We start from the raw sequence: 27,481 nt of genomic DNA, 5'->3' as shown, positions 1-27,481 counted from the left end.
AGCTCAATCTCTCTTCCTCCCTGCATCTTTTCATGGTATCAAAACCAAGTTCATGCTAAGAATCTGAGCAGCAAGCAAGAGAAGCACATGCAGCGGTACGAAGATAAGAGCTTCACCTACTCTTCTCCCTTTATGTTGGCTACTACTACTTCGGAAGCTCTTGAGAGGCACTGGCAAACAAACTCCGATTGAGGAGATGTCTTCGTAGGACCGGAGCTACAAGGCAACTACATGGTCGAAAATGCATTTCAGGTGCGTTTAGACCTCTGTTTTTCAATTCGCAAGCATTCACATGCACTACGAGCGGGTAAGTTTTGATTCTTTACAGAATTTTGTTTTTGGAACTGCAAGAAGGGAACATGGTTTTTCAGACACTCTGCATTTAGTAAAGAGGTCTTACAAGTGCTATTGGGTGTATGTCACTGGTTGTGACAGTTTGGGTGTAGTATAGTACCGCTAACAAAGAATATAACAGTTTGTGCAAGTCAAACAAGAGTGCTATTTTTGGCGAGTTTGTGTTGTAGACAAGATGTCAAATGATAGAATTAACTAGATTGTTGTAGAGAAGCTTGTGAAGAACAACTTCCATGCTCGGAGGTTTAGATTGATAAATTTTCAGATCGAAAAACGCTTTTGGGACTACATTGAAGGTGAACATGAGGAGCCACCAGAGATACTAGAGATTAATCCAACTAAGCGCTGCATATGTAAAAGAATACAAGGAATGGAATCAAGGAGCAAGGAAAGTTATGTATTGGCTTTCTATTAGCATAAAGGACACCATGATTGGGCATATATAGGATGCCAAGTCACCCAAGGAGGCATGAGACACCTTGGTGAAGCTATATGAAACTAACACAAAGGCATGAAATATTCAATTGAAGAATGAGCTTCATACTATGAAAAAGAAAAACATGTCTGTGAATGATTATGCCTTGAAGATCAAGGGCATTGTAGAATCCCTTGCATATATTGGAGTTTCTGTTTGATGATGATGATGATAAGATGAAAGTATGTCTATGTGGTCTCGGGCCATAATACAAGGCATTCAAGATGTCTATTCAGACTCGGGAGAACATTTCCAACTTGAAAGATTTGGTATCAATGCTGATCATTGAAGAAAAGAGTTTGGGTGAAGACTAGTCTTCACAAAACAAAGGCAATTCGGAGCAACAGGCCTTCTACACAAGTGCAGGTAGAGGACAAGGTAGAGACCAAGGCTGAGACTCTGGACAAGGTAGTGACCGAACGTGTAATCAAAATTATGGTCAACCAACAACAACAGTCCCATGAATCACAACAACACACAGGTGGAAGAGGCCACTACAGAGGCAGGGGGAGTCAAAGAGGTTGTGGAAATTGGCAAAGGCAGCAAAATGATACACAAGACTGTTTTTACTGTGGCAAATCTGGGCATGTGCAGACAGATCGCTAAGAAGCAAAACGATATGAAAAGTGAAAAAGTGTAACAAAATAATTATGTGTCCTTTAGCCGAAGTAATGAGGACAATGAAAAGTTATTTGTTATGCGACGTGTGCTTAATGTCATGTCGAAAAATGATGTATCCGTATGCTATGATGATGTATGGTATATGGATTCAGGTGCTTCAAATCTCATGACCAATCATGGCAAGTGGTTCAAAGATATGAAAATCCTGAAAAGCCAAGTTTTGTTGAAACAGTGAATGATACTACTTATTCAATTTCCCATGTTGAAAATGTGCCATTGTTTATGCAGAATGGTAAGGTGAAGTACCTTCTAGATATACTTTACATTCTAAATATTACAAGGAATCTAGTTTCTGTTGGCCAGATGATTGAGCAGAGTTTGCAGGTGCACTTTAACTCTGATGGTTGTTATGTTGAAGAATTTAAAGACAAGTGCAGGTTGGTTGCAAAAGGCAATAGAGTGGGCAGAATGTTTACACTAGATGTAAATATGCCTGAAGTGAAAGTTGCAATGTTTGCATAGGATTCAAGAGTTGTTGCAGAGTAGACATTTGGCATAAGAGAATTGGGCATGTAAATGTGTAAAGAATGAAGTCTATGCAGACTAAAGAAATTATGATAGGGCTGCCTAAGTTTAAGGTTAATGGTATGTAGAAAGTATGTGAAGCATACCAATTTGTAAAGCAAACAAAGCATGTATTTCCACATGACAAAAATGTGAGCAAGAATGTACTAGATGTTGTGCATTCAGATGTATGGAGTCTTGAAAAAACCACGTCTATGGGTGGCTATAGGTATTATGTAACATTCATTGATGATCACACAAGGAAAGTGTGGGTGTATTTCATGAAGGAGAAGAGTGAAGTTTTCACTCATTTGCAGAATTTTAGAGTGATGGCTGAAAAGCAGACATGAAATCATGTGAAGTGCCTAAGGTCAGATGGAGGGGGGAGTACTTCTTCAGTGAGTTCTCTGATTTCTTGCAGAAGAATGGCATTTAGAGATAATTTACATATAGATACACTCCGCAACAAAATGGAGTTGCTAAGTGAAAAAACATGCACATTGTAGAGAGATAGCACGAGCATTGATAACAGAGAAGACTATGCCGCATAGCTATTGGACTGAATCTATAGCAGTTTATATCATGAACATGACTCCTATAGCCATACATGATGTAACGCTAGAGAAGAAGTTCAGTGGCAAGAAATCTGATTTGTCTCACTTGAAAGTTTTTGGATGTATTGCCTATGTACATGTGCCAGATAAATTGCGTACGAAGCTGGACCCAAAGGTAAAAAAATGTGTGTTTATTGGATACTCGGGGGGGTCACTCGTATAAATATGTAAGTATCACGTGGGTTCAACAAAAGGACATTTTAAATATTTAAAACTTACAGAAATATATTTACAGAGGGGATTTATTTATTGTATTTTGAAAAAAAATTACAGATTTTAATAGGAAAGGATATATTATATTCACTCAAAAATTCACAGATAAGGGACTTTTTAAATAGGCCTTGAACGCACGTGATATAGAGGATTTACATATAGTGACCCCCCCCCCCCCCCCCCCCCCCCGAGATTGGATATTCCCTTGAGCAAAAGGGATATAAATGCTATAAATTTACTACACGTGAGTTGAGGGTAAGCAGAGATGTTGTGTTTGATGAAATGAGTAGTTGGTATGCTGCTGAGAGAGATGTCATTGGGGTTGATGTAACTGGAAACGTGATTGCACAGAATACAAGTCAACAATCAAAGTCATTGAGTGGACCTGAAGAGTCCTCTTGTGTTGGGTCTATTGATAGACCATGGAGTGGCAGGCTGCATCAAAATACCAGTCCTGAAAAATTTAGTTGGTACATCACAAAAAGGCAAAGAGAAGGTTGGTGAGCAGCTTATTGCTCATAAGCAATGGTCAGAGAGAGCATTCAAAGTGCTGCATTATTTGTCTATATGTATATCTGATGCTATGCTCATACACATTCAGGATGCTGAGAATCCCAAAGATGCATGGGATACTTTGGTCAAGATGTTTGATACAAATACGAGTGCTCGCAAGTCTCAATTGCGAAAGCAGATACACAATGTGAAAAGGAATAAAAGGAGCATACATGATTATGTGCAAGAAATCAAGAAGTTTGCAGATGCATTGGCCACAATAAATGCCCCCATGCCTGATGATGATTTGGTGGATATTATCTTGCGTGGTCTTGGCAAGGAATACAAATCCTTTGATACATCTATCTCAGTGAGGAGTACAGGTCTACCCGACTTCGATGAGTTGGTTTCACTCTTGTTGGTTGAGGAAATCAAGCTCAGTGATTCATTTCTGGATGCATCTTCTAGCCATGATGATGGCAGAAATCAGGCTTTCTACTCGCAGAGAGGCTTTAGAGGCAGGGAGAGATTCGCATCACGTGGACGTGGTGGTAATGGTCGTGGATGGCAGGATAGACCTCCACAACAGAATTTTCAACATTCATATGGTGCTCGAGGTGGTCGTGGATATGCACCTCAGCGAGGCAGAGGTACCCCCGTGGTCGAGGACGTTGACAAGGCCAACAAAATTCTATGCAAGATGTTGAATGCCATTATTGTGGCAAATATGGTCATATGACGAGAGATTGTTTCCGCAAACAGAATGATTTGAGAGGGGGAAGAGCACAACGTGGTGGTCATTTATATCTCACACATGTTCCTACCTAATCTGCCAGCACATAGCATAGCTGGCTCACACTGACATCGAGCTTGAATCTCAATAGCCCCTCTCAAGCTCATGATGTACTGCCGATGAAGATGTAGATGAGCTTGGGATATCAAAACTCTCAACAATCATTATGCATATATGGCTAAAGTTGTGCGAGATGTTGAACACACATGTTTTGAAGAAGGTATTATGAATTTAGATTGGGAGAAAGCCATGGATGAAGAAATGGTTGCATTGGATGAAAATGAGACTTGAGAATTGGTGCCATTGCCTGAGGACAAGAAGGCTATTGGATGCAAGTGGGTGTACAAAATAAAGCACAACTCAGATGGAAGTATTAGCATGTATAAAGCAAGATTGGTTGCCAAAGGTTATACTCAAACTTATGGCATTGATTATGAGGAGATGTTCAGCCCCGTTGTCAAGATAGCAACCGTGAGAGCTATTATTGTGGTGGCTACATCAAAAGGATGGGTTTTACAACAAATGAATGTTAAGAATGCGTTCTTGCACAGTGATTTGCAAGAAGAGGTGTATATGGATCAACCACCAGGATATGAAGATGTGGGTTACCTTGATTTTGTATGCAAGTTGCACGAAGCCTTCTATGGCTTGAACATGCACCTAGAGCATGGCATGATAAGATAGCACAATATCTTGTCACCATTGGTTTTCATGTAGCAGATATTGATCATTCACTCTATGTGCGAAAGAGTGATAGGAGCCTTGTGGTTAGCACAATTTATGTGGATGACTTGATTGCCGGGGGTGACAGTGGAGAGGAAGTTGAGAGTGTGAAATGTCTCCTTAAGCAGAAATTTGACATGAAAGATTTGGGTGAGCTGAGGTACTTCCTTGTTGGGCATTGAGGTTATTAGAACGACCAAGGGCATATAGCTATCATAGAAGAAGTATGCATTGAAATTCGAGGGCACAAGTTTGGGCCAGGTCTTTGCTTTGGTGTACCCAATCCTCCACCTTACCATTTTCACATGACAATCATGGCAAGGCGAATTCATGAAAATGCTCCCCTTGGCCTCTCCTCCAATTGCCAAGGTACCCTCAAATAATTCTAACTAGATTTTGAATCGAAAGGTGTTCACAAATGTGTGTGAGAGCCAATGATTCAATGACAATGTACATCCAAGGCATTTACAGAGGCATGCAATACAACTCAACCAATACAAGGGTTTTATGTTGATAATGAGGCTCAATGGTCATGCAACATCTTCTTGCTTGAATTATTCTCCATTGCTTGTTAACTCTTCAATGTCTTCATCAAAATAGCTCAATGCATATATGTAATAATCTTGCTATGCATGAACACATGAAAGAAACCTCAAAAAATGAAGAGCACTTGGTCTCAATGAACAAAAGCTTGATGTATGCTATTCCCAAAGATAAAAACTATGCAAGGCATGATCAAGGAAGTCAATGGGAATGTGATTATGCATTAGAAACCAAGAAACTCCCAAGTGAACTAATTTTGATGGATCTACCCTAAAACTTTGTTCCAACCAAGAAGCCTTATTTTCTCAACCATTTTGATGCAATGAATGTATGGATGATTAAAGGGAAGGCTAATGAACATGATTAGGACCTTGGATCCTCAAAAAGATGAGAGAAAACCTAAATTTCTCAAGAAATTAAAAAATGCAAGAAAGAGGCAAGAAACTCTCCATTCAAAGCTTTTGAAAACCACAAATCACATGCAAGGGTAGTGGAAATCATTGGGAAGATGATGATTGAAGTAATTTTCCCAAAAATTGAAATGAAACCCTAATTTTTTTACAAAGAGACCATAAACCCTCATTCCCATCAAGATTCAAACATTGAGGGCATATTTGGGAAGAGAAAAGTGTGGAAAAGAAGATTATATAGATAATTTTCTCAATTTAAGAGGAAATCTCTGATTCATGAGAACTTTCCGAAAACCCTAAAATCAGCCCTATATGCATCATTGAGGATTTTTTTGGAGCCCCATACCTTGTGGCGGTGGCCGATTGTGAGCTTTCATGGAGCTTCACAAATTCGCGCGCAGCACGCAAGAAAACCACCATTACTAAGCTTGTAATGAAGCTTATTCTTGCTTAACACCATTCCCAATCTCAGCCAAGCTTTGATGGGAACCAAGAGCTCCAAAACGCCATGAAACGGGCGCAGCAGGCCGCAGCCTCACGGGGCAATTTGCGCAGCAAAACATCCATATTTGTGGCTGAAAATGAAGCTTTTACCTCCCCCATCCATAGCCCTAGGTTATGGCAAGCCTTAAGCTCCACACTGAAGCTCCATGGCACTCAGAAGACCAAGCAAGAAGATGAAGAGGAGGGAGGAGAAAAAAAACGTGAGGCACTTAAATTTTCCAAAAAGTTTCCCTAATTTCGGTCCCCGTATCCCAAATTTGCTCATGTTTGGTCCCAAATTGATGTAGAGCCCAATTTTTGGTCTCAAGATCTACCAAAAATTTGTCAAAAATCACTCTCCCCCTAGAAATTTTTCCAGCCATGAAATAGTGAAAAATTAGAAAATCAATTTCAAGAAAATGCTAGAAATGGATTAAAGGCATGAGCTCTAATACCAATGAGAGAAGAGAGGAAGGAGATGACTCATTACCGTGGAGTCGAGAACACAGGACATTGTTTACATGGAGTCCAATACATGGGTGAAGGTCACCATGGAAGCTTGCATGAGCAAGAATTGATTGCTATTGAGTTAAGATGATAAAAGTGATTATTTACAACTTGTCCTTATAATTGTCTTATAACCTCTTGCCCCCTTTTCACACCTACTAATACCTTGCCCTCCACATTGGGCCATGCCCAAGGCCTATAGTCCTTTAACACTTTATTGCAAAGCGGTCCATAATATGAACATGCTAAGTAGGTGAGATGGCAAGATAGGTATGCCATAACTCTATAATTCACAATTTTAGCATACAAACCTAATCATAGTTTGGGGATGACTCATAAAAAAAATATAGAGATGATTGCTCCATATATGTATGTGTCCACCATATGAGAGAAGTCACTTGGGATAGGTGAAGACATCCATAATGGCTTCAAGTTGCATGCATGCAGATTATACATATAGTTTTCCAAAAGGTCAAGTAAGTACAAGCAATGATACCATCTTGAGGCAAGTGAAGTGTCTAAAGCATCATGTGATACCTCACCATTGTGGTCTACAAGAATGATGTTTAGCTCTGTGCAAAAATAACTAGCTTTAGATCATGTAAATGAGGCTTAATAATTGGCAATAGGGCATGATCAAAGCAATCTAGAAGGGCTACATGGTTAGTTGTTTTTTTGGAAATCTAGCATCACCACATGGAACTAAATGTACTTGGGCAAGATATAATTAAAGCCATGTGTTGAAATACTCTCTCTCTTAATCCCCCTAATGGAATAGCATAAGTGGTGCCATTTTAAGTCACTAATATAAACATACAATTCTATGTCATAACACCTATATGCATGCTTTTTTCCTATAACCATTTGCATTTTCCTCATATTGGGTTAGTCAAGATTTATGGCAATGTGGGGTAAAGTCACAAAGATTCTGAAGTAAACTTGTCTGCCGTCTCCATCAAAAGATGTGACACAAAGATGAGGGTTCTACTTTGGTTAGTTCTCAAAATCCAAAACACGTTTATATGAAACCTCACCACCTCCTTACCTCTCTCTCTCTCCCTAAGTTAAGATGAAAATGAACACACCAAATTTAAGATCATAATTCATGGAGGGGAAGATGAATGGTCTGCGAGACGATTTTGGCTAACCTCACCGCTCCAAATAAAATGGCAATCCTTTGTTGGAAGAAAATTTTCCAACTCAACATAATGTGAATAGAAACATATGAGTGTTAGTATGGCTCATCCGTGAAAAGTCGGTGGTTAGGACGAAACATATCAAAGTAAAATACAATAAAAAGTATTCACAAATGCATGGGGTTGCAATTTGACAAAGATGTTAAGAGAAATTAATCACCATAAAAAGAAATGATGACTAAATATGCAAAAATAGCAAATAAACAAAGAGGCAATTTTTCATACATATGGTTGCACTAAAATTGAAGTTTCTCGATGCGCAGAGCTCGCTTCGCGCCCATATAAAAACCTTTCAACACGGATATCCGAGTCAAAAGTTATGAACATTCTACCACAAGGATATAAAGCTTGCCCCAAAATCATCTAATACTTATTAATTTTTATAAGATTTATGTTTACAAATGAAATATGGAATTGGATACTTAATGATTTTGATGGAAAGAGAATTAAAAGACCTTTCTAGCCATGATTGAAACAAAGTATTTCAACCCATGATTTCAAAACTGTAGCTTGTCTAAATATTTAGTTCCATGTGGTAATGTTAGTTTTCTAAAAACAAAATTAGCTGACCATGCAACCCTTCTAAAAGTTGAGTTTTCACCATCTTTAGATATCTTTAATCATGCCCAATTGCTAATTATTAAGCCCTTGCAAATGAGCTATACCTAGGAAGAAGCATCCCCATCAAGGTTGCTTTTTTGGCGGGCGCCATGCTCGTTTTTGGGCATTTTGACCGTAAAATACAGCCACTTATTTTGAGTGACCGCCAGGAAATAAAGTAAATTGTTGAAAAAAAACAAGCATTATTTTTAGTAAACCCATCATTTTGAAAAGTGACCCAGCCCATCAAAAATCATCCTTGAACAGTCCTTTAGTGTAATTTTCACCGAGCTCAAATTGAGAAAAACCGGTTGCAATTTTGCCTAGGATTGCAAAAGAAACATGCTACCTATTTTGGCTCCCATTAAGATCTCTCAACATCCTGGAGCAGTAAACAGTCCACCAGATTTTCCCTTAGAATTCGAAAATATGCTACTTGCAGACAGATCCTTAAGGACTGTAGCCACAGAGACAACCAGAAGGTTGCTTGTATTCACAGAAACAGACTAATCTTACAAAGACATAGTGATTGACAGTGTCTTTCAAGTGATTGGCAGTGCATGCCCCAACAATATGGGAAAGAGGCACACAATAAGCTTAACCAAGTGATGAGATTTCACCCCCACCCCCATCCCCATCCCCACCCCCACCCACACCCCCATTCCCATCCCCACCCCCAGCTCCACTCTTTGAATGATCCTGAGCACCCCCATTTTGAGAAGCCCCATTCTTACCAGCAACATTCTCTCCAACCTGGGAACCTTCCTGTGCAGCACCGCCGTCGGTCGCAGCACCATTGCCATCATCTGAACCCAATGACAGAATTTCATCCTCACCCATTACAGGAAGGTACTTCCCTTCAATGAAACCTTGCTCATTGAGAGCACTCACAAACCGATAGGTGACCTGTATCATCCCAAAAAAATTAAAAGCTAAAAAGCAAAAAACATGCTGTGGTTGTGAAAGCAGGAGCTTATGGCATTACTTTTGGAATCATCTTAAAATGCATAGAAATGCATGCCTGTGTGGGTCTCTTGAACTTGTCGACCAAGGCGGATGAAATTGCAGACAGTTTTCCTTCAAGGAGTTTGCTCTTGAGATCCTTCTGCACTAATGGGGTAAACTGCTTGTCCAGTGACTGTGCTGCATATAGCCATGCTATCACAATGACAAGAAGAATGCCTCCAAGGTAAGGTGTGGAATTAGCTAGTGAACCAAATCCGAGAATAAGAAACTGCTGGATGAGTGCTCCCCCTGATTTTCCTAGAGGGTTGCAAACCACGTCAATGGCCGCTTTTCCCTTCACCTGCACATCAGAGACCCAAAACAATGACTTGCCATGAACACCCACACACTCACACACCGCACGCGTGCACGTGCATGAGCGCGCGCGCACACAATATCTGAATCAACTCGTGTTCTATGTCAGGGTTGCATTTTTAATAACCATCCATATCATGTGCATTCAAAGAGTGTATAGAACACACCTAACTATGCCAATGAGGTGATAGCTCAAGTGGTGAAGATGTTTGCCTAAGATCAGGAGATCTTGGGTTCCAAACCCCACAATGTGCGTCCTTGGTGGCATTGCCTATAAAAAGCGCTTACAGCCGGTGAAAAAACAGTAACTACGGGAGGATCTTGGGCCTAAGGTCAGTCGGAGGGGAAAAAAAACACCTAACTATGAAGCTTGGCCCTGAAAAATGAGCCCTTATTTTAATAAACTTACAAACTTTTTTAAAATTGCATAATGATTATGTAAATTTATCTTCAATAATGTAATTATAAAACCTCTCATGTCAGCCCACGTTCTATCTTACATATTTTTATAAAGTGAAAAACATATTGCATAGATTCAATAATGCATAAATTTTGGCACCTTTCTCACCTTTGTATCTTCATCAAGAGGAATGTAGGCCATCTCTTTACAAGGGTCAAAAAGACTGTACTTGGCACTTTTGCTGAATATGTTCTGTGCGGCGCCTACGTACACAGCTGCTAGCAAAGGGGTCATCCCAAACTGGGCAAGGGCTGGAGCTAGGGGTTCACTGAAGAGCACTAAACCAAAAAAGGCTATCCCAGTGATAAGAAGAACTGTTGGAGTGATGGTAGCAGCTACTCCCCATCCATATTTGCGGAAAATAAACCGGCTAAGTAGCATCATACTGAATGTTGCTATTCCAGTGTAGGCTGAGAAGTCCCCCATAAAAGCTGAGTACTCGTTGGGACCTGGATACTGCAAAAAAGAAGAAAAAGGAAGTATGCATCAGAGAGTAGCTTAGGTTTGCAACAATGCCACGTGCAAAGATGAAAATTATTTCACGTGCGGGTCTGAATGGTTTTCTTGCCTCACCTGAGCTTTAAGCTTTGATTTCCAAGTCACTTCAACAAGGTTGATGCTGATACCATATGCTACCACTAGAGTTGCGAGGTCTCGGATGTATCTCGAGTTCAACAAAAACTTCCCACTCTCCATCATGGAGAGCTTTGGCTTCTCTTTCTACACAAATCATTCGTTCAAAGCACACTTACTCAACCAGGCCTTTATGAGGACCATACATAAGACCTTACAGGCATGCATACACACACACACACACATGCACGCACATGCATGCATGTATATATCTATCTCTATATGTGTGTAAATATGGAAACTTAAAAGGAAGCAAAATCTACCTTCTTCCTGGCCTCTGCTTTTGGGAGGGAGGGATCATTAACCACAAATTTGTTAACCCACCAGTAGATGGCACATATAACAAGCCCAAGTGCCACCACTAAGCTCATCATTGCCTTTAAAGAAAACCCCCATCCGTCTACCCCAGGTCCTAGTTCTGTTCGAAGGCTAGAGAAATACTTGACGGTTCTGCCGGAGAAAACCAGTGCGACGTTTGCTCCCAAGCCGAAAAGAGGGTAAAATTGCTTGGCCTCATCAATTGTGGTGATCTGCAAAAAGTTCAAAAATAATCATGTGAAGAAAAACTTTAGCCCAGTTTGTTATGTGAATGAAGAAAAGATCAACATACCTGGTTTGCAAACCCCCAAAAGAGAAGAGAGACTACCACACTTCCCCATAGCTCTGCCATCACATAGAAACAGCAGAAGGTCCAGATGCGAAGAATGGCAATTGGCCCAAGGAAGCTCGGCCCCAATGTAGCCAGAAGAGAGTCAGCCAGGCCAATCGGATGCAGAGCATCTCTGAGAGGGTAAAGCAGGAACGCAAATGCACCGAAGAAGCCAATGAAAGGTAAAATGCAGGAGTAGAAGAGGGCCTCCTTGGACAATACATTGGAGAGCTTGGTGTAGATGACCATGAACCCAATGGCCATGGGCAGGTTCACCCATGTCTTGAGAAAAGGGATGATTTCTGCACTGCTGCCTTTTGCTGTGACCACCAACACGTCCTTGGTGTCTCTTAAGATGGTGTAGTTGAACAGAATACAGAAAAACATGAGGCCCAGAGGGATCACTTTCTTCAATGTAGTGGTTTCTAGGCCCAAAATCTTCTTCTTGGGTGAGAAATCAGCAGGCCCGTTTGATGGAAAAGGTGACGAAACTGTGGCTGCTCCTGCTTCTACTCTGATTTGAACCCTCCTTTTGGGATGAAACCTTAAACTTGGAGGAGACCCTGATGTGGGTAATTTTGAAGGAAACCCTAATCTCACCTGGGTTTTTTTCTCCTGTTGTTGTTGGGAGAAGGCCCTCCAGCCAGCATTAACATTCTGCCTGTGCTTAGCTGACGTGAGCAGGAATGCATGGCTTCTTCTCCTTGTGCTCTCTGTAAAGGGGAGGTGACATGAAGAAACCTGCATAGAATGGAGAGTCTCCATTCATAAGAGGGGTCTGTTGTACTCTCAAATGGGTTCTCCTTTTATTCTGATCACAATTCTAGGGTTTGCTGATGGGTCAATTTCACCCTTGCTATGGCATTAAGGGTTTTCTGTATCGCCCACTTACTGCTTTTGAGGTTTCCTGATTTCCGCAGTCTAAACTCTATGGTTTTTGGGTTTTATGATCGCCCAGTTATCCATTGCTCTCAATAACAAGGTTTGTAATCGCCTACTTCTGAATCTGAGGGTTTTCAGATAGCCCACAAATTCCTCGCTGCTGCCTGCTTCGACTGTTAGGGTTTTCTGAATTGCCACCAGGTTTCTTCAATCGCTCACTAACCAGCATGTCTTGATGAAGACCACGGCTGAAGATCCTAAGAGGGATGATGAAAAAATGCAGAGATGGGAGCTGGGCCCTGCTCGCTTCCTACTGTCGCCGGATTGTACTGGGTTTTGGCGGGTGGAATCTCGAGTTTAGAGAGGAAAATTGATTCTCTTTTGTGCTGCAAGGGATCAGGAGGAAAGGTGCGGGAGCAATGCTTCGATTGGGCCAAGGTGCGATATGTGGGGAGAGAATCGAGGGGTGGCGATGCTGCCTGATGAGGAGAAAACCATGATGAGAGAGAGAGAGAGAGAGAGACAAACCTTCCACTTGTCATGACCCCTCTGAAGGCACGAGGGTGGCGATGCTGCCTGATGAGGAGAAAACCATGATGAGATAGAGAGAGAGAGAGAGACAAACCTTCCACTTGTCATGACCCCTCTTAAGGCACGAGGAAGGCCCTCCTTTCTCTCTCTCTCTCACACACACCCACTCAAATACATGCCACAAGGGTTGATAGTTTTTAATGTCTAAGAAATGAAAAAAAATTAGCTCGGATGGGGTCATCCAATTGAGATGGCCAAGTGAGTTCGTAAGGCCCTTAGTGAAAAGAATTATGACGTAATTTAAGTCAGCTATAAATGATTCCTCACTAACACTGATGTTAGCCACTGGTACACACATAGCAAGTCTACGGAGAATCTTCAACACCCGTAACTTTGGATTAAGGATCTCCCCCTCGAAGAAGATGGCATTCGCCGGCTAAACTTGAGAAATCACAATTGAAAATTTGGTTTCTACATGAAATAATTATAAATAAAAGAAGTAATACCATTTTTTCTCATAGGAGTTGTTCCACAGCCGTTGGCTACTAGCTCGGAATTATCAAACCACCTTGAAATACAAGTCCTTGGGCAAAAAACAACCTCCACGCCTACCAAAATCATATGTGTAAGAGCTCACATTGAATATTGTTAGACAAATCGTGTATTGAAAATTTTGGTTAATAAAATTGAGGGGCACTTAAAACATATACTCATCAAATTCGCAATGGCAAAGTGCAAATAATGCATACGTATGGGTGTGCCTGTGTGCGTATGCAAGGTGTGTGTACATGTCGTGCATATGCATGTGTGTGTGTGTGTTTGCACGCACACACACATATGCAAGGTGTGTGTACATGCATGCACACACATTATCTAACTCATGTGCATGTTTTTGTGCATGCGTGTTTGGCAATCCTGTAACTTTACCAATTCTATTGGCTAACCCTTTGTGATGCACACGAGAATGTAGCCTAAATGTAATCCTTTATGATGCACACGAGAATGTATCCAAATTTCAACCCCATAATAATTTCATTCACAAGGAGGAACCTACCATATCACATGTTTTGACATCTACCATCAATGTACTAAAAGTAAAATGTCTACACACAATAAAGGCTACTTGCATTGATTTCAATATGAATAGAGCTTGCATATAATACTGATATGCACACTAAAAGATGCTCATTACTTCACACAATCAAGATCAATCATCTTATTTTATTGAGAAATTCCAAATAGAAATATTCCTTGCATTCATAGAAATAAGCAGTTAAACAAAATCTTGTAGGTGGACCTTTCCCATTAGAACTTTAGTTTTTTAAGGAATTTTATGAACTTCAAGGTAAATCTTGTAGATGGACCTTTCTCATTGCAATTTTAGTATTTTTGAAAATTTTATGAAGGTAATGCAATTCATATCTCCATTTGGCATCATGCTTACAAGTCAAAAATATTGAGTACATTACCACAACAATTTGTGTTGATAAATGTAACATAAAGATATCTCCATTTGGCATCATGCTTACAAGTCCAAAATATTGAGTACATTACCACAACAATTTGTGTTGATGAACGTAACATAAAGATACTTTGGTATTTGAACATGTTTATCACATTTGATCACCTTCATCCATAAGGAGATGTGGATGAACCCTCTTACGATTTTTTAAAACCATAACATTCTACATTATATAGAAAAAACAATCAAATATGACATGTTATCTATAGCGAGTCTCTCGGGGGGTTCACTATATGTAAACTCTATATCACGCGCATTCAAGGCCTAATTTAAAAACCCCTTATCTGTAAATTTTTCATGAATAAAACACACCCTTTTTCTACTCAATCTATAAGTACCCCCTTTAAATGGTACCCTTCTGTATGTAAAAAATGTGTACAAAAGGGATTTAAAAACCCCTTCTGTTGATCCCATGTGCTGATAAGTGCAATAGGTGTGGTTTATGTTTACAAGGCATTATGGGCAAGCAACAAGGAGTCAGAGAGAAAGGAGGGTGGTGTTGGGGCTCACTATGTAAAAAGCTATATGGTATATGCATTCAAGGGTTATTGAAAAGCTATATAGTAAATGTATTCAAGGGGATTGTTGAAAAACCCCTACTAACTTTGTTTTTGTATTTTAGGTACACCCCTTACATAATGTTTTTTCTCCTTTTCACTATTTAAATCAAGAAACCTTACACATTTAGTCCCTCCCTACTCCTCCTCCTTCAAACCCCCCCCCCCCAAAAAAAATAAATAAAATCTCCTTCTCCCTCCTTACACCCCCACTCTCATGTTTATGTTAGCTTGTTGAAATCAAATCTTACATACATAAACCATGACAAGAGAGAATGTGCATTTGCAAATACCCATCCTAGACCTATTTACTTATATGAAATTAAATTTTGGGGTTAAGAGGAGTTGCCACTATATTCCTACATCAAATAGAAAATATAAAGGCATAAAAATCATGTATGATCAATCTTTGAAGCAACGGTGTCCCAATTTAAAAATGGTTTGACATAGTATTTATGGTGATTCTCACTCCAAGAGCATGTGGCAACAAGCTAAAATGCATTGCTTATGAATGTACTTCATGCATATATTATGAGATTAAGCATTGTATAATTAATAGGCCACTTATGAGCCTTGGGTGCACTTGGCCAGCCATAGTTTAAGTCTGTGTGAATAGTAATGGCCTTGTATAAAAGTCATTTCGCTCATAACGCAACATACTCTCCCATTGTTCAATTGAGTCTTAATCTTGCTAATGCTCTCTCTTAGCTTCTTCTCTAATGCATGCTAGTGAGTGTGTGAGAGTGGTGTGAGATAAGAGGAGGGACAAGGACCCGCAATCCAACGTGATGGTGCGACAAGAGATCTTGAAGCGATGTGCTCAAGCTCACTAGCCATCGAAAACATTCCCACGATGGTTGTAGCTTGTAAAGGTAATCACTTGTGAATGTGTTTCTAGGAGAGGCCAAAGTGGGTAGTAACATTTTTGGTGCCATTTCTGGGGAGAAAAACTTTGGCTTTTCTAAATCTATAACCTACCCATTTCCCATACTCTCTAGTAGTGGATTCCCACAAAAAGGAGTTAATTTGGTGGAGATTTGTGGTGATTCTAGTTGCTTTTTGCTCCCTTTCTTGTTTTGAAAAGAATGTGTTTTAAACTAGAAAACAATGGAATTTATAATCTAAAAATAAGAAATTAAACAAAATCTCGTATAGGTGGACCTTTCTTGTTAGAAGTCCAGGTTTTTTGGGAATTTTATGGAGGTAATTAAAAAAATCTTGTAGATGGACCTTTCTCATTAGAAGTTTAGTATTTTGAAAATTTCATGAAGGTAATACAATTCATATCTCCATTTGACATCATGCTTACAAGTGAGAAGTATTAAGTACATTACCACAACATTTTGTGAACTGATAAATGTAAGGATCATAAAGATACTTTGGTATTTGAACAAATTTATCACATTTGACACCTTCATCCATAAAGAGCTCCTAATGTTATGTAGTACCACTAACTTAAAATTCCACATAGTGTGGATGAACCCTCTTACAATTTTTTTAACCATAGCATTCTATATTATATAGCAAAAATAATCAAATATGACATGTTATATATAGCAGTCCATTAAGCATCCACATAGGATAATGTAGGCTTAGAATGCATCATTTACATTACATTAAGCATTCTAGGGAAGCATTTTAGTGAAAGTTCTACTCACTTTTATAAAATTTTCATATACTTTAGATACAAATTTTTGCACTTCTGATGAGTTTTTTGTTGTATTTGAAGTAGTCTATTCTTTTATATTTTTTTCATAGACTTTAGATACTAATTTTTGCACTTCCAATTAGTTTTTTGTTGTATTTGAGTAGATAGCATCTATTTTAGCTAGCTTAATCATCAAAGAAAATCTTTAAAAATCATAAAAGAACTCTTAATTTTCACTAATTTCACGAACCAAACTCGTTGTTTGCATTACGAAAGTGATTAGTGAAGAGAAAGAGTAGAAAAACTTAAAAAAATAGAAGTTTTAGTGGTATTTGGGCTAATGTGAGTTTAAAAAACGTGATTAGGAGTGCATCTAGAGTGTATGTTGATGCATTATTGCATGAGATTAACACAAAGCTCACAAAATTAAGGATTTTAGCTCTCTTTTGCATAAGAGAAGAGCCCATCTTAAGGAGATGAATTAATCTTTAATTATTTATTAATTCACACATTAGACAATGCACATGCCTTAAAAATTCATTGCTTCATCTAAAGAAACTGCCAGTGTATCTTCTGTCCAAGATGCTACTAGCCCAATCTACATCAGTGTATCCATACAAAATCTATCAAAAGATACATCGTTTTCGACGCATTCAATGTACCTGCCAGTGTCTGTATAAGTACACTGAGGTGCATTATCACTTTGTGTACCTGCCAGTGTCTATATAAGTACGTAATTTGAGGTGCATTATCACTTTGTAATGGAGAAGATTCTAGTAGGTGAAGAACTTTTCAATCAACCTTGCAAGTAAAAAGAATTCTTCGTCATAAAAGGCAAAGAACTTTTCAATTAACCTTGCAAGTTAAAAGAATTCTTCCATGCCTCTCTAATTATTTTGACTTTACAACAACTACCTTGTTAAAAAACTCCTTACACTTACATACTTTTGTGAATAAAATGACCCCTTTTTCTTCATAAACTTATGTTTTTTTTTTCAAATTTTGGTTTAAAAATCCCCACTTGTAATTTTGTAACTTTTTTAAATTAATATAGCCCTCCTCTCACGTGCTACACTTACATATTTTTAGGTGAAGCCCCTCGAAAACTGCCTCAAGAGTCTAATTCACTCACTTTAATGAACTTCATTGTATATTTGCCTGAATGAGCACAAAATATATTTATACATAAAAATATAGAAAGCACATGGGATGGAAAATGTAAGGATAGGTCCAATTCACGATTACTTCAAGATAATTTGACAAAGTCCTGCAAAATAGGGAAAGCAATATCTAAGAAGCTACATTTACATTACTTCAATGTATCAAATGAGGAACTAAGATTCACTCTCTCACTTTGATGATTGTGCAACGTTCCTCTAGACCCTCCTCCCCATATCATATCTCCTCCATTGCTAACAAGCCTTCGAATCACCACAACTTGAAATAAAACTGTAAACCTGCTTGGGATTGTCCAAAAAGAAGAAAACGAAGAAGAACAAGAAGAGAGAAAAATAATAATTTACACCCCCACTCTCATACTTATGTTAGCTCGTTGAAATCAAATCTTACATACATAATTAATGACAAGAGAGAATGTGCATTTGCAAAAACATATACTAGACCTATTTACTTATATGTTCTTAAATTTTGGGTTTAATAGGAGTTGCCACTATATTTCTACATCAAATAGCAAAGACAAAGACACCAAAAGCATGTATGATCAATCTTTGAAGCAACGATGTCCCAATCCAAAACTTAGATGAGCACCCAAAAAATGATCTGATATAGTATTTATGGCGATTCTCACTCTAAGAGCATGTGGCAACAAGCTAAAATGGATTCCTTATGTGTAATGAAGCAAAAACTTTAGATAAGGTTTAGGACCTTGGTCATGGGCTCAATTATAAAAGGGGGTTCATGGACTACTATTGTACCTTTTGATAACTTTTGACCTCTTGACTCTTGGAGCCTCATGGCTTTCAAACCTTGGCTTATGGAAGGCTATTTCCTTCCTTTTGAGAAAGGTTGAATCACTTAGGCATTATGTATGATTTCTTGCTAATTACATGTTAATCAACATAATGATTATCCTTAATCTTAGCTTTATGATCACTCTATTTCAATTGGTATCAGAGCTCTTGGCTTAGATCCTTGCTAATTATATGTTAATCAACATAATGATTATCCTTAATCTTAGCTTTATGATCACTCTATTTCAGTTGGTATCAGAGCTCTTGGCTTAGATCCTTTCTTAGGGAGTGATTAGATGAGAATTATTTTTGGATTATTCTTAATCTAGTTTTTAAAATACATTTTCTTGATCATGATTAGTGTTAATCATTCTTAGATTAGTAATTTCCATAGTTTTCAAAATGCATTTTCTTGATTTTCTTACATTTCTTGATGTTCATGAAAATCTTCTTGATTTTCTTGAATTTTGGAGAATGTTTACATGAATTAGAGTCTATTTTCATCAAATCTTCACACAAACCCTAGTTTCCTACTATCATTTGCAAGATCCTTTGAGTTCTTTGCATTTTTGGGGAGATTCTTGGTTGCTATGCAGTTTTTGGTGAAAGATTCATTAAGAAAAGTGTTGATTATCAGAGATATTAGAGACAAATTATAAATATTGCGGATTTTGGAGCAGTTTTCAACAGCAATCAAGAGATTGAAGATCTATTGCAGAGTTATTACAAATTTCTTGCAGATTTGAGTGTAGAATTGAAGATTAGTGCAGAGTTACTCTCTAGATTATAGTTATGTGTAGATTATTATAGAGCCATTGTGCAGATATACAATTCTATTTCAAATTTGAACAAGTTTATGTTGTAGAATTATAAAGATTTCAAAGTAAAATTAAGATTTGAGCAAATATTAGGTACTCTTTGAAGCTTTGAAGAATCTTGGTGCAGATTTGTAAAGTTTACAAAGGTATTTTGCAAATCAAGTTTTTTTGCATGGAATTGGAGTAAAATTTTACCACAAATCAAGTCTACAACAATTTTGACAATGGAAACCTTGATCAGATTTCAAATCTTTTCTTAAAAGAGTGGACAACACTAATGTGGTGCAAGTTTCATCAAGAAAGTGTACTGTTCTAAAGATCTTATGCAAATTAAGCCTACAGAGTAGAGATTTGGAGTGCAAACATGGTGTAATTGCCCAATCTTTCAAATTTTTTGCCGTTCTTGGTTAATTTTCTGCAAAGAACCAGCGCTATGTAAAGAAAGGCTGCCAAGAAACAAAGCACAGTGAAGATTTCTTATGCAGCTTGGTAAAGAAGTGCAAGGTTGATGAAGGTAGTAAACAATGGGGCAACATGACCATATGGAGATTATTGCTCATGCTAAGTGAACTTATCATCCCTTGAGTTGAAACTATAGCAGCTTACTATCCCTGACTCTGGCACTAAAAATTAAGGCAAACAAGCATCTCTGAGGAAAGATTTTGGTAAACAACACCTATGCAAGGAGTGTTCCAATGCTGAATATGGAGCTGGAATCTTCTGAAGGGGATGATCAGGAAATGAAAGATCAAAGTTCTTGATGATCACCACCTTCCGGCCTACGAATCAGCCTTGCAGCAGAGCCACCACCTTGCGTGGAGATCTTGCCATGATCTGCAACAGCAGCAAAAGCATCCATGGCGGTGGGATACAGAAACTGCAGGCCGAAAGAGGTTGTTTTACTACTATTTTACACGTAGAGGCACTCCCTCTCACATATTACAGCTAAACATGAACATTTAAGCTTCATCGCCTTTTTCGTTTCGGCTCAACCAGCTCCCTACAGTGCATCACAAGCAGCTACGTGAACTGAGGAGGTTTCTGCAATATTGCTACAAAGACAGTTTTCCATTTGATTCTACATATCATCTTTTCAGCAAGCGCAAGCGTCAGCGTGGTTTTGCTCGTCCTGCTCTGCAAGCTTGGTCAAGTAGACATGGATTTTGCGCTCCCCTTTCCGGTGCTCGTGGTGGCCAATCTGCTGAATGTAGAGATCTCACAGGGCTAAGTACAACAGCAGTAACACCTGCAGATCGCTCTAGGGAAACCCTATAACTGCAGCAGACGACCAAAAGCTGCTGCGAAGTCGATCGCACGAAACAAGCCACTTCTGCAGGCATTTCTGAGGCGTTTCTATCGTTCTCTCTACTCAGCAACTTCTGTCTCTGGGAGTTTCTGATGGCGTTGTTGAGAAGCTATCTACAGCGTATCATTTGGTACACATGAGAAGGAGAAGGAGGAAGAATAATGGCAACCAACCAGTGTGTGCAGGAAGAGAGAAAGAGGAAGTGGCTGCCTACATGAAGGAGAAGACTAAAATCTTGAAACTTAGTTTTAATTTTATTTTTTTTTAGACCTTTCACACTTCTTTTCCTTGGGCTAGCCCACTTGCCACACCCATTTTGTCCATATCTTGCATCTTACCCACTTCAGTTTTACTTCTGTGTGCCTGCACACATTTGAGCTTTATACCTTTCCACACTCTTTGTCTTGGGGAATATTTCACATGCTATGTTTGAGGTGCTCACATGAGACATGCATGTCATGGGTTTTGTGTACATGCTTTGATTTTTTTTAGGACTTGTTCACACGCTATGTGTGTTTGTGCATTGTTAGCCTTGATTCACACACACTTGGGCATTGTTAGTGTTTGCTCATACTATTTTTGGTTTTATAGCCTTTCTCACTTGTGTTAGCACATTGTGCGCTTGTTTCACACATTTTGGGATCTTGGGTGTTTGTTTACTCACCTTTGGCTTTATTAGTGGTTGTTCACATGCAACCATGGGTTGTTCCTATTACTTTTATCCTTCATTTGATCGCCATGGTGCAGATTCACATAATCATTAACATCATTTTAACAGCATTTTGATTTTGATGGTAGGAGAGCCACTCATACACTATCATCATGGCTCTATGATTGCTATCATGATTTGTCTTCTCGTGTATTGTATATTTTTTCCCTCATTTGCTCATGCCTTTGGAATTTCGAGGCTTAAACCTCTACATCTTCACTCACCGACGTCTTACTATCATGAGGAAGCATATTCATACTAGTATTGGATGTTCGAGCTTCACAATTTAATGCCTAGTCATTTTCAGCATTTATATTTTGATGAGGAGGAGATATGTGCCCAGATGGTCGAGGTGGTCTACACACGATGATTTCATCACTTCATTTCTTGGTTACATCATGGATGGTTTAGTCTTGTTTGCGTGAGATGATTCTTCTTTTGGTGACTTGATTGAGTTTCCCACACTCTCACTTCATCGTGATTATGTGTCTGATGAGGACGCAGACTACATAGACACAGATACTTATGAGGATGATGATGATGTGTACGTGATGTGGCCATAGATGATTATATGGGTGATGATGATCATGGTGATCATTCATGGGATATATTTGGTGAGTTATGGCATGACAGGATTGGATCCTTGGAGGACGAGTATGCTTACACTTTGGCCACTATCGCACTTTGGCTGCTATTGAGTATGATTACACTTTGGCTGCTATTGTAGTGGTGTTCGCATGGGGCCCGATAGCCTCTACGACTCACCCACGATATCGACTTGCCATCATCTCATTGATTCTCATTTACTTAGACTGACTCATTCATTGTATTATGATGGGGATGATGTTGTATTATACACACACACACACATGATGACATTGATGTACCACACACCTTTATGTCTTTTCAGCTTCTTCTCCTTCCCTTTTCTCTGAGTAGCCTAATCTCTTGGAGGAGGAGAGTCGGGATCTACAGGCGTAATTGCTCTGTCCAATATAATCTCAATACATCTCTCTCTTATCCACCAAATATAAGATTCAAGGTATTTATTGCACTGGCAAAAAAAAGTGGAGTTTTAAGAAAAATAATGTACAAATACATTAAGAGCAATGCAAAGGATTCTCTGGGGTTCTTACATTGAATTGTTGTTTTAACAACCTAAAATCTATTGTCCTGCAAGCATTTGCAGGAGATTCTCTGGGGTTCTTACATTGAATTGTTGTTTTAACAACCTAAAATCTATTGCCCTGCAAGCATTTGCAAAATCACCCTCCATCCACACAACTAGTAATGTCAGAGTGAATTGGAACCTGAAATAATAGTGTAATTAGAAGAAAGCCATCTTCAAACAAAGAAACATCCAAACTAAATTCTCAATACCTCTTGCTGAAGATACTTGAATGGCTTCTTTGGATCTACAAGGTCTTTAAAATTCTTCTCTAAATATGCTAATACAATTTTGCAAGCACTGCAATAAAGAGCATATCAAATAGGTGCAATGTTTATAACAAAATTGTGATAGTTGATGAAAAGAGATAATATGGTAGTTGATGAAAAGAGATACTTACATTTTGCATTGACCATGGATACCAGCTAAGGAGTTCATGATGAAAGCAACCTCTCTATCCAAAACATCAATGAGTATAAGACTCCAATGGTGACTGCAAATAAAACAATAGTAAGAAAATATCTACTCACATGAGTTATGAATTTAAAACTAATAAAAAATACTACCTTAAAACTAATAAAAAATACTACCTTTCATTATATGGGATGAATATATAATAGTTTCTCAGGGCTGCCATATACACTAAAAAAACCGTTCAATATTTGATCCTGTCTTTATCACTTGTTGACATTAGAGGATCAACCACAAATATGCTGCTTGAAACCTCTGTGGGCATTGTAGAAATGTATACCCTATAATCAAAGATAGTATTAAGTATGCAAAAAGGAGAGAAAAGGACAAAAATGTGGCTAAAGAATAATGCTTACCTCATGCAACAGAATAATACAGAGTCAGATATTTTAATATCTGTCTTCTCTAACATCACTTTGTCCTCAAGTGAAATGCTCAAGTAATATTCATTCTCAGGGTTGGAGGAGACATTGATAATCATTTGACCAAATACCTTGCCCATTCTATCATAATTCATAGCACCAAGTCTCTTAACTTACTCTTTATAAAAATTATCCTCCCTCTTGAGAAGCATCTCTCTTTGATCAAGTGCTTTTCTTGTTTCATACTCATGTGTAACATCTTCAATAGTAGGCCCTTCAGCTTTGCGGGACCTCTTGGGAGGAATTGTCAGGATATCAAAGGCCCTAGTATCTGTGGTGGGAAGTGGCTTGAGAACTTTATCAAATCTATACCTAAGCTTGCTCACCACTGAGAAATCCTTGTTCATTAAAGTGACCCTGTGTGCATGTGCAGAGGCAATATAAGCATCATTCATGAAATCTATAAGAAAGTCTTCAGCTGCTCCTTACAAGCACCACAATGCAGAAGCTTGCCACTTTTTGAATGGGGTATTACTTTTGGTCAAGAGACCAATCCTATCACATGTTTGCTTTACTACACGGATGAAGGCAGCCCTTGGGATAAGATGATGATTGTCATCTTGGGCCTTCCTGATCTTTGAAAAATGCATCTTCATATAATACCATCTTGACTTTCTTTTCTTGCAACCTGTGCTATCTTTGGATCTTCAATATATACTTTCCTTGCAGTTTTCTTTGTCCTTGCCATAGATTGCAAACTAAGAAATATTTCAGAAACCCTGCCAACAGTAGTCAAAATCCTTTCTAGATCAATAGAAGACCCTCAAACAAGAAGAAATAAAGAAAGGATGTACATGGCTAGTTGTTTCAAAAAGGCACACAACAAAAGGATGTCCTAAAAAGAAGTAAGAAAAAATTGTTCTTCATACACTTATATGCAGGCACACACACCAAAGACAAACAAGGAGGTTGGATAAGGTATTTCCACATATTTTCAATGGATGATCAATGAATAAAGTACTTCTAGTAAAGGACATGCAGAACATTCTATTTTACGGCGTGAGTAGGTGGTAATTCCCTTTAAGAAGCAGGGGATTCGTGCCATTACGGACGGCTATTATCATATGAAACAAGCTATTGTCAAATAGACATAATGAAACTAACTATTGTAAAATGGCGACAAATATGAGTGAATGAAACAAACTATTACGATAACAAAACAAGCTATTGAGTGAAGCAATCTTAAGGAGTAGACATTATCAAGAAGGGAAAAGTAGCCTTCTTGTTAAGCTCTTTACTCCATTAAGAAAGATGAATTAGCCTATTGGTTGAGTGAACATTCACATGCAAGCATCACAATATATTCAAATATACAAACTTGAAGTAGATCTACTCATTCCATAGCCATTCCTAAGGGTAATTTATAGTTTTAAAGAGAGGTTTGCATAGTGATAGGGGTTCATATACTGCTTCAAGGACCGAACTTGTCATCTCACCACTACAACGTTGTCCGTAAAACGGCGCGATTGGGGGCAAAACTGCATGTTGCTTTCGATACCTCCGTGTCGTTATACGAACGGCTAAAAACACAGCTCTATCTCTGGTAGAACTAGCACCGGGCAGGGCTTGGATCGGAGAGGGGGCCACTTACAACATCAGGTATTATGTCTAATTTCTATGACAAACTCAAGGGCCCCCTACAACCTTGTCATCTCACCCCTACAACGTTGTCTGCAGACTGTGCGGCGATAGGGACAAAACCACATGCTGCTTTTGATCCCTTCGCACCGTTACGGAAGCAAGAAGCTTACACTGGATTACTTGAAGGCATGTGGAAACTTCCCTTGGGAATGACGTGGTCGCACACAAGGACAGAGATCTATGGAAGTCAAAAATGAATAATAAGGTCCCACATCTCTATATATACCTCACAAACCGTTGGACACGTGGCACAATTCCATTCGTTGTCTCCAATGGCTAGTGACACGTGGCCCATTCTTACTGGATCTTTTATCAACGGTACCTTCCACATGGCCTTCCGTGATTCATTGTTGTACAAGGTATATAAATGTTGTATATAAACATTGTCGCTCATTTCACTGTTCCAATGTATCCGCCAACGGTGTGAAGGTTTGGTTTATAGAAATTGAAGGTCTCCATTATCACACCGTTCTGGAATGGCTTCTTCCCATCACCAACTCATGCCTCACCAAGGTCACCATCCCCAGTGGGTGGTTCAAAGTCTTTATCTCAAAACACCTATTGGTTTGCAGTCTTCACAAGTATCTCCATCCATGTCCAAAGTTTCCAAAAATAGAGGGCTTTCCAAATCTCCTACACTAGTTACAAAATCATCTAAGAAAGTGAAGGAAACAAGCCAACCCTCTCCAACAAAGCCTACTGGGTCCTCACGTCTTTCTCTTAGTGCACTAGATACCCAATCAAAGTCTAGTGTATCTAAAGCACGTGGAAGGCTTACAAAGTCACCAAAGGTCGGTCCTATAGCATCAAAAAAGTTTAAGTCATCACCCAAGGCTCCTGGTCTTTCTGAGATAGTAGAGGTGTCTCCTACCGAGAGAACGTTGGATTTTCTTATTGAAAGTGGAATTGAGGCCTCTTTCTTTCCAGTTTTGCTAAGGATATTTTCAATCGAGAAATTGATGTTTCAATGATTATTAATCATGCCATGCAATTTATCAAGGAGGACTTTGATGAATTTGAGGAAACTGTAGGGCATTCTCTCTTGATTGATATAACAAGGAGTATGTCCATGTCCCTGTGGGAACCTCCTCTATCCAGAGACAAACATTTACAAAGAGGTGTAGTATATACAAACTTCAAAGGTTTTTAGTAGAAAAGGCAGAATGCTCCTCTCATCCAAAAGGTTGTAGGAGAATGGTCAAAGCTATTGCATTGATAGTTTTCTCCATTGTCAAATATCCTCTTAGAGGTGAAGAGGAGGAACTTGAGGAGATTGAAGGCTCTTCAAACTTTTGCTTTCTCAGAGATTTAGAGGCACATGATATAGAGGAGGAACTTGGACCTGTTAACAATCCAAAAATGGGATTGATCATGGTGATAGACACAAGATTAAGCAACATAATTAAGGTGGATTATTCCACAGTAAGAACTCCATGAGAGAGAGAGGGAGATTGCACACTCAACACAAGATCTCTTGCATATCACAATGAACCATACAATGATATAGGCTTTCTAGCCTTATCATACTTTACACATCATCATCCATGTGGCACTCCCTTTTCTACTCTTTTGGTCAACACTCACACACCATACAATATTACATGTGGCATTCTTACCTTGCCACAATATCTTGCACCTCTAGGGTGCTTTCCCACATACACACAACACCACAATTACATCTCTCAACACCCCCTCTTAATCGAGGTGTTCCACAACTCACCCATCACCCATCTCAATGTAGCATTGCACAACCGCAATTGCTACCTCTCAACACTCCCCCCCCTCAATGATACATTGGAGTGTCCATCAATCAAACCTGTGTGCGTGTGTCTACCATCTTAGATCCCAAGTCCATTTTGAGCGGACTCGTCGCTCACAGCAGAACCACTGAGTCCGATTTGAACATAGAAGTTCGGGTGGGAACCAACCTATGCGCATGCACCTTACACGTGCATCGCTCATGCACACATCACAATAACCATTTTAAGCTTCTTGGTGAGCTCGGGCAGGTTACCCTCATACCATGAGTGAATACACATCTCGTTTTGAGCATGCAGGCTCGGGCATGGTTGCCCTCATATACATGGGTGAAACAAATACAATGCCTTTTGGTCGAAGCCGGGCAGCGGACCCACATAAGCCAATCTTTGCTTGTGATTTCATGGTGATGCTCATTTTACAAAAGA

The 27,481-nt window shown here is 39.0% G+C and overlaps 1 protein-coding gene across 1 annotated transcript; it reads right to left on the bottom strand.

Annotated features, from left to right (window-relative positions):
• Window positions 1-9,058: 9,058 nt before the first annotated feature.
• On the bottom strand, window positions 9,059-12,949 carry LOC147619539 (ADP,ATP carrier protein 2, chloroplastic-like). Its single transcript, XM_086773228.1, has 6 exons — window positions 11,612-12,949; window positions 11,265-11,531; window positions 10,942-11,088; window positions 10,477-10,824; window positions 9,610-9,894; window positions 9,059-9,494 (listed from the first exon to the last, which is right to left on the bottom strand). The coding sequence occupies exons 1-6, from the start codon at window positions 12,413-12,415 to the stop codon at window positions 9,186-9,188; spliced, it is 2,160 nt and encodes a 719-aa protein (XP_086629354.1). The 5' UTR covers window positions 12,416-12,949; the 3' UTR covers window positions 9,059-9,185.
• Between the last annotated feature and the right edge of the window lie 14,532 nt (window positions 12,950-27,481).

Source organism: Cibotium barometz, chromosome 33 (assembly GCF_041138505.1).
Source record: "Cibotium barometz isolate CiBa-2024 chromosome 33, ASM4113850v1, whole genome shotgun sequence".
NCBI lineage: Eukaryota > Viridiplantae > Streptophyta > Polypodiopsida > Cyatheales > Cibotiaceae > Cibotium > Cibotium barometz.
Note: the sequence above shows the minus strand (reverse complement) of the source record. Positions and strands in the feature narration are given on the sequence as shown.